Source organism: Austrofundulus limnaeus, unplaced genomic scaffold, assembly GCF_001266775.1.
Source record: "Austrofundulus limnaeus strain Quisiro unplaced genomic scaffold, Austrofundulus_limnaeus-1.0 Scaffold80, whole genome shotgun sequence".
Lineage (NCBI taxonomy): Eukaryota > Metazoa > Chordata > Actinopteri > Cyprinodontiformes > Rivulidae > Austrofundulus > Austrofundulus limnaeus.
In genome coordinates, this window is record NW_013952482.1 from 496,486 (window position 1) to 505,252 (window position 8,767).

Genomic DNA, 8,767 nt, shown 5'->3' on the forward strand with positions numbered 1-8,767 from the left:
TATCTATCTATCTATCTATCTATCTATCTATCTATCTATCTATCTATCTATCTATCTATCTATCTATCCATCCTAATCTTCTACCGTTGTAACTATTACTTAAACTAGAAAAAAATTATCTTCCTCCTGTGAATGTCACTCGGCAGGTTCCTCTTCAAGCCGCTAGAGGCGCTCTTTCGCCCTGGTTGTAGAGACGTCGCCGTGAACGGGGTTATTCAGTTGAATGTAAGAGCTTAGCGTGATGATGCTAAGCTAACTGTCAGCCAGGTTATCCGCGGGTTTTGCTGCCGAACTTAGCCACCGGATGCTCCCGGTCACATCTTACTGGCCGTCTTGACATTCCTTCAACATTCCTGGACGAATTCGTGTCGACTGACCAGAGTCCGCGAATTCAAGTCCACTCCTGATCTATAACCTCTTCCCCCCCCCCGACAGTGTCTTAGCTCGCCGGCTAACCCGGAGAACCGGACTGACGAGGTAAGTTAGCATGAGGGCTAGCGAGATGAAATGAAGCGTTTCCTCCGAGGAAACGCCGCGGTCTGAAAACCGGGAGGTAGGCCACCCCGGTAAACGTGTACGTAGGGCTAGATAATTGTTTTTAACAAGTCTCATCTGGCTGTCACTCATTTTAACCTCTGTACATATTGAACTTAATCTTAAAATGCTTGTTKTAACATTAATGTTTCATGACTAGTTGGTGATGATAACCTAGTCAGTCAGGCAACCAACCCTACCGTGTGTGTTTCAGCAACCCACCWCCAGCTAACCTGGTTAACTCCTGCTCACAAAAGTGAAGAAATAGCATGAGAATAATTTAAAATATATAAACTTGTTTCAAATTTAGCTGGTAAACGTTTTATTGTCCACACAGTTTAACAGAGGCGGCCAGAGCTCAGTGTTTTGACAGATTTAGTGTTGGCGTATGWATTCAAGCTAACTGCTATTTAAGTATAACCTGAATATCATGACGTCAAAGGTGTCATTGATCGATTTGTGGTAATCATGTTGGCATTTTGTCTGTCGTCAGTGGTATGTTTTCATATCTCGTCCAATCATTCCGGTAGATGCAAAGTTGGGGTCAGCTGTTTGCTCAGGGGCTGCTGTGGCTAGTTGCTAACTAAGTTTTGCTTTGGTGACTGTGCAGAAGAGTTACACTTAAGGACCACACCCAGGCAAGATGTCCCTTCATCAGTTTCTGTTGGAACCTATCACCTGCCATGCTTGGAATCGTGACAGGACACGTAAGGCTCAAATTTCACTGTGTTTATTGTAGAAGCACCCCGATTAGAACATCTCTTTTTGTCTGAAAGCATATCAAGTAACAAGTTGTTAAAACAAACATATGCTAGTTACTGCAGGTAAAGAAAAAAAGTTGATCAGTAAGGAGTTCTCAGCTTTTGACAGATTTACAAATCTTGTCTAACTAGTTTGTCGTCAGTGTGCTATTGTGTTAACCTGCTTGGCTTCTTTTCTTTTCGGCTTCAGAGATTGCCATTAGTCCTAACAACCATGAAGTTCATATCTACAAGAAGAGTGGCAACCAGTGGGTGAAAACCCATGAACTGAAGGAGCACAATGGTCACATAACAGGTAATTTGATTTGACAGTGCTTGTTGAATCTGCTGTAGTTTCCATGCCAGTGGGAGCTGCCAGATAGGAAATGTCAAACTATCGCTCTGTTGTTTAAAGTGTTGTATTTTGAACCAAACTAAATGTGCTGAGTGAGAGTTGTGCAAACTGGGCCTTAAAAGCAAACTACGCTCTTGTCTAAAATAGTCTCCCAACTTGATAACTGGGGTCACATTGGTAGARGACTTTAACTGTGCAGTGTTTATTTTGTTAGCTGATGAGAAGTAGTGTAACAAATGTCTGAACATATCTGGAYTTGATTGAATGTTTGAACAATGACAACATTCACAATGTGAGTGGTCTTGAATGAAAAGATTCTTTTTGCTGCTTGAATGGGGCCTTGTCTAAATGTAGAGACATTGCCTTGTAAGCCATTTTTTAAAATAATCATGGTGTTGCACTTGCATTTGTCCTCTTGCTGACCTTTGTTTATCCATGTCTATAATAAATACAAAGCAAAAGGATGCATGTTTACAAAAAGTATATTAAGATTAAATATCCTCAGTTTATCAAATATTTGCTCAAGTTTCTTCTGAAAACCGGTAGTTTTAAGTACTTGCACTTAAACCTCTGTTTTGTACTCCTGTTCTAGGTATTGACTGGGCTCCCAAAAGTGACCGTATAGTGACGTGTGGAGCAGACCGAAATGCCTATGTGTGGTCTCAGAAAGAAGGAGTGTGGAAGCCCACACTGGTCATCCTCAGGATCAACCGAGCGGCCACCTTTGTCAAGTGGTCACCACTAGAGAACAAGTTTGCTGTTGGCAGTGGAGCTCGACTTATCTCTGTCTGCTACTTTGAGTCTGAGAATGATTGGTGAGAACTTCACATCAGTGTTAGCATTCTCTAAAGGAATTTGAAACATTCAGTTCTTCATGTTCTGTTTAACTGAACTATTTAGTCTGAATCTGTTATTTTTACAGTAATATATGTAATGTGACATTTTCTTAAAGCTGTGTTTGTTAAATGTTTCTTTTTCTCRTGGGTCAGGTGGGTGAGTAAGCACATAAAGAAGCCAATCCGCTCCACCATCCTCAGTCTAGACTGGCATCCCAACAATRTCCTCCTGGCAGCTGGTTCATGTGACTTTAAATGCAGGTAAAATAAATCTACAGAAATAAGTTAAAACACAAAATGCTTAAATAAAAACTGAAGGTGTGATGACTAAAAACTGACCAGCCTCATTACTTCTTCTGATTTCTATTTCCTTCTCTTGGCCCCCCTCCCTCTTGGGCCTCCAGGGTTTTCTCAGCCTACATTAAGGAGGTGGAGGAGAAACCAGGCCCCACACCCTGGGGCAGCAAGATGCCATTTGGGGCCGTGCTAGCAGAATTTGGGGGAGCAGGTCTGTATTTATGTCCTCGTTCACGTGACTTGTCATAAATCTTAAAACTAAACTGTTGTTTTTTTTGTGCTGTGTGTGTGTGTTAGGGGGAGGGGGATGGGTTCACTCTGTTTCTTTCTCAGCCTCTGGGAACCGTCTGGCCTGGGTCAGCCATGACAGCACTGTTACTGTGGTAGACAGCTCCAAGACTGCCAGGTAGGATTATTTCTACTTATTCCGCCCAAGTTTTATTATTTTGTGGGAAAACAAATGTTTATTGTTAATAACTTTACCTGCATAAAGTAGGGGTGTAAGAAAATATCGATACRCTGAAATATCGCGATATTTCATTTCCCGATACCRTATCGATATTCAAAAGCCCTGTATCGATTTTTTTATTAAGGTTTAAAATGTCAACTTTCCTGCCAGCCGTTCATTTTTATGTTGTAGTTCAGCCTCTGRCCACTAGTTGGCAGCAGTGAGCCAGCCATTTGGTTCATTTACCTCTTGAGGTAGAGGCTATTGTTAAGTGTTGGGTGACCATTTTGTGAATTAACATTAAAAACTAAAAGCTGCAAAAAATCCATTTTCAAACTATTTATTGGCAAAATTTAGTCTAATAATTGAAAACATGGATGAAATAAGAAATAGGAAACAAACAAAATAAAATACAAACAAAGCAGAACACAGCTAAATGTATCAAAAATATGTCTATGTAATATTAGAATTTTCTGAGACAATGAATTTTGGTTTTTCATTTTTTTTCCAGTAAGAGGTTTTTATTTAATAGAATTTTTGGACAAAAAAATTGCAATATATTGCAATACTTATCTTATATATCGCCTTGTTTACAGTATCGCAATATATCGTGATATATCGTGACCCCTCTGTCATGATATGTAACGTATCACCAAATTCTTGCCAATACACAGCCCTAGCATAAAGCTTATTCATAAGATGGGCAAAAGTTGTCTTTTTTTGTTGTTTAAATTAAAAGATGATCCTTAAATGACCAACAATGATGCTGTGAATACACAGCAATGCAGCAACGCAGCAAAATAAACTGAATTGTTGATTTTTTTTCCTCTGACTGAGTAAAAATATGATCAAATACTTGTCTTTAAAACCAAGCTGGCTTTAAGAGAGCGAGAGGGATTATTTGTGTCATACATCTGATCATGAATAAGTAAATAATTCTCAATAAGTCTCTTTCATTAAATTTAAATTGCTGGTGCACTTATTTTAAAAACCTGTCCATTGCATAAAAAAGAGAATGTGGTTGTGTCATTTTTTACAAGCGAGAATAGATGTTTTACTTTTTAATGGTTTGTTAAATTACTGATGAATTCCTATAATTAGAATGAATGTTAATACAAGTTAGCTGAGCAAATAGGTTTCTTAGTTTGTTGAAGAAATACAAAAAGAATGAACAGCAGACCACATTTGAATGTTTGTACTCTGCTCTCTGTGTGTTCAGTCCCTCACAGCTAAAGACAGAGTTCCTTCCTCTCCTCAGCGTCATTTTCATCTCAGAGAACAGTCTAGTAGCAGCAGTAAGATTAACACACTAAACATTTTTATCCTCAGACCTGAGTGGAAATAATATTAATAACAAAAATGAATGTTTGCACCATCAGGGCCACGACTGTTGCCCTATGCTGTTCCGTTGTGACGATGGTGGAACAATGACRTTTGTGTCGAAGCTCGACCTCCCCAAGCAGAGCATCCAGAGGAACATGTCGGCTATGGAGCGCTTCAGGAACATGGACAAGAGAGCCACCACCGAGGACCGCAACACAACCCTGGAAACACTGCACCAGAACAGCATCACGTAGGTCACACACCAAATGTAGACGCAGATAGTGAAGATATTATGAATGCAAAAAGGTGTGCTTCAAATTCTGTAGTGCGAAGTTGAGATGTATAAAGAAAAGGTGCGCAGGAACCTGCGTGCGCACAGTTTTATACATTTGAATTTTTTTGGTGCGGCACACTTTTCTAAATTCGTCCGTACGTCTACTTTTAGTGTGAAAGCTGCGCAGTCCTTTATGCATGAGGCCCCTGATTATTAAAATGCCAAAATAATATTGGAAACTCCTTGTAACATTTTAGTAATGAAACAGTCTTCTTTTACCCCAATCATGTCTTTCAGAGCTGCTGCTCATCGTCTGTGACGGGTTACAAGCCAACATGCAGCAAAACATAAAAATCCCATCTGTGCTAAAATTCTGCTATAAATATCAGTTTACTTACTGATACTTTTGTTCCAAACAAAAGGCCAAAAAAACAAATTTCAGATTTTTTTCAGATCTTCATCCATTATTTGACACTTAATCAAGTTCTTGCTCTTTAATTTTGTTCATATTTGGATATTGCCTTTTTTTAATGATACTTAAAGCCCAGACTGAGAGTTTCTACCTGAATTATTTCTTATAAGAAAGATGGCCAGCTTGGTTCTGTCAAGCACCAGAACTCCTGCTGTTAGTTTAGTATAAAATGTTTTTTTTTAGCTCAGTTCAAACATAAAGAGATTCTGTTTCTTTTTTATTTTAAAGCTTATTGTGAGCTGATGTGTTTCCTGATCAGTAATATCCTGGAGGTTTTACACATTTAGGCTCTCACTTCTGAAAATACAGTATAATATTATAGTTGTCTAAATATTAAAGCAATAGTTCAGAGCTTTTGATTGGGGTTCTGTACAAGTGTTATGAACAATATCTTACCTGTTGTAGGTAACTATAAACAACATCAGTTTGGAGACATAGTGTTTAATTTTGGGTAGATTGAGAAGTTGGTGGCTAGTCCATCTGAAAACATCTCGTGCTAAAAATTTGCAGCAGTTCATGGTGACACTATCTTTACAAAATTTACCATCAGTTTTTCGTTGCACTGTTATTTGCAAACACAAATGGCAGCTAGCAGCAGCTAACTGTAGCACACTTGGTAAAACATGGTGCACTTCTGGYGGAAAGATATTTCTGACAGGTTATCCATGACAGGAAAAACTTAACATAATGTAAAGGTTTATAAAATTGCATTTGGAGCATTTTTTTTTAAACTGTAGTTTTAAGATGGCAGTGGTTTTGGCCCCTCTTAGAATAGCCATTAATTTGTCAATCTTGTCAGAATTAGATTATTTTTTCAAACTGAAATGTCTCAAAGAGGGATTTACAACAATCTTTGTTTTTTTTAGCCAAGTGTCTATCTATGAAGGGGACAAAAGGGATTGTCGCAAGTTCTGCACCACAGGCATAGATGGAGCGATGACCATTTGGGACTTCAAGGTAACTTTTTTTTTTATGTTGACGATTTAAAAACAAAATTATTTCCTTTTCGCATCATTTGGCACCGACTCCTTCTTGTGTTTATGTCCTCAGAGCCTAGAAGCTTCTATCCGGGGTCTGCCCATCATGTGAAGACTTTATATGAATGAATGAAGAGACACTGCGAGCTCCCTTTTCCCTCTCGCTCACTCCCCCCACCCCCCTCTCTATCTCAGCCTCTCCACCCGTGTGACGCAGCCAGTAACGTACATAACTGACCACCTTATTGAGTGTCTGCTAAAGCACTGATCAGACCATATATACACTCGTGTGAGTGTGTACTTACATGCTCACAATTACACACACACACACTCTCAAAACACAAACACTAAACACACTAAGCTGACGTGTGAGATCACTGATTATATATATTTTTTGTTTGCTTTTAAATGAAGATTAACCAGGTGTAAAGTGGGATGGTTTTCTGACACGTAATAAACGTGATGTGAAGTGTGTGTTTTTATGTTCTCTAACCTCCAGTACCAAAAGCGAAACACTAAACGGTGCGTTTTATCCAAAAATCAGACTGTATTTCACCTCGGAGCAACCATGACATGATATTTCAATATAGGTGTTGAGTACTGTACGTTCGGTGATGGGATCTGTTTTCTCACTGGAGGATGGTATCTCTTTCAGTTGGTGAAATTAGTTTTTTTTTTTTTTGGTTTAAGACCTGGGCTCATGAATATTCTGAGTACATGTTGATGGTTTTCTGTTAAAACCTGTACAGAATCTGACGGTGAAAAGAAGGAAGAGGCTGTTTCAACTGTGTGTGGAGTCATGGCTGGCCAGCATTGGGCTCTGTAGCTGAAACACTAGAAACACACACGATGGAGGATTTCTATGTAACTGATCATGAGTTAGACATGAAATAAAGATGAAGAACATTTACACAACACGACTAACTGAAGTGCTTTTTTTAGTGTGTGTGTGTGTGTGTGTGTGTGTGTTTAGGGTTTAATTTCTGAATGTTCAGATAGTAAATATGCTGGCTGAATGTATCGTGTTGAGTGTTGCATTAAAGTTATTAGTTCAAAGTTAGTTGCATTTTCTCGAGATTCAAGCATGCTTCAAGGGTTACATAATTTTAGTGAGGTTTCCTTCTCCACTTTTCTGTAAATGATTAATAATACCAGCGTCACATTTTTAAAGAACCCCGAACTTATTAAACTTCCTTCCATTAAGCCTGATTTTTAATCCTTTGAAAAGTGTTTCCAATCAGAATTCAGTCCTGAATGGGTATCAGTTTTTCCTCTGGTATTTAGCTGCTTTTTCACCCATTTTCTGACCATTCTTTATACATGATCACAGCAGCCAATTGTTCCGTTTATACATAAAATAATTAAAAATAAAGTCAACAAGTGGAGGACAATGGAAGAATAGAATAGTCAGACCTAAGAATCAGCAGATAAAAAGTATCTAAAAGTCATGTGATAAAGAGGAAAAATAACATCCAAGACCTGACTGGAGCTGAGATGCATTGTTCCTTTGTTTTTTAGCTATTACCTCCTTGGTGCTACAACACCATTTGTGGGTCATATAGTTATTTTTCATTCCCTAAAAATGGTAACATTTCTTTAAGACAGGCTCATTAGTGTTTATTGGTGCTGTGACACAGGGCAGAAGCAGCTGGATGCATTCAAAGGCATTCTGTTTCATAATACTGTACAGATGGACAATGACATAACAAAGCCAAAGCAAACCAGGATTTTAATAAAGCAAAGGAGTGAAATATTCTTAAATGTTCAAGTCAGTCACCTGATCTCAGCCCTAATGAGCAGCATTTCACTTGTTAAAGACTAAACTTCAGACAGGAAGGTCCACAAACAAACAGCAACTGGAAACCACTGCAGTGAAGACCTGGCAGAGCATTAAAAAGGAAACCCAGCATCTGGTGATGTCCATGAGTTCAAGACTTCAGGCAGTCATTGCCAACAAAGGGTTTTCAACAAAGTATTAGAAATAAACATTTTATTTACAATTATTTATCCAAATACTTTTGTAGAAATGTATCAAATTTGTTTAAAAGATGCTTTAGTTCCTCACATTTTTATGCAATCAGTTTGTTCAACTCACTGAAATAAAGCTGAGTCTGAACTTCAACTGCTTCTGAAATGTTTTCTTCAAAATGTATTGTGGTAATGTACAGAACTAAAAATTAGGAAAATGTCCAAATATATATGGACCTAACTGTACAAATATATAAATTATATTATTAAATGAGGATTTTAAACAGGTTTCATTGCTAGTGATTTAAAACTTTGTTTTGGACGTTTTATGAGCCGTCTGCTCTTCTACCCTCTGGGAGGCTACAAGAACTTCAAAACTAAAAACTAATAACTAGTTCTCTAAAGCAGACGTTAAAAAAATTAATGCTTTTCTTGAACTTTTAAGATAATTTAGAGTTGCATTGATCACCTGACATTTATTAATATTTGATTTGTTTTTTGCCTTTGTGGATTATGTATATTTTTGTTCACACTGGTATATAT

The 8,767-nt window shown here is 38.0% G+C and overlaps 1 protein-coding gene across 1 annotated transcript; it reads left to right on the forward strand.

Annotated features, from left to right (window-relative positions):
• The first annotated feature begins 187 nt into the window (after positions 1-187).
• arpc1a (actin related protein 2/3 complex, subunit 1A) lies at positions 188-7,173 on the forward strand. The gene is made up of 11 exons (XM_014011386.1): positions 188-477; positions 1,145-1,241; positions 1,486-1,590; positions 2,222-2,444; positions 2,619-2,726; positions 2,870-2,973; positions 3,060-3,168; positions 4,430-4,505; positions 4,590-4,783; positions 6,146-6,236; positions 6,330-7,173. The coding sequence occupies exons 2-11, from the start codon at positions 1,178-1,180 to the stop codon at positions 6,366-6,368; spliced, it is 1,113 nt and encodes a 370-aa protein (XP_013866840.1). The 5' UTR covers positions 188-477; positions 1,145-1,177; the 3' UTR covers positions 6,369-7,173.
• Positions 7,174-8,767: the final 1,594 nt, after the last annotated feature.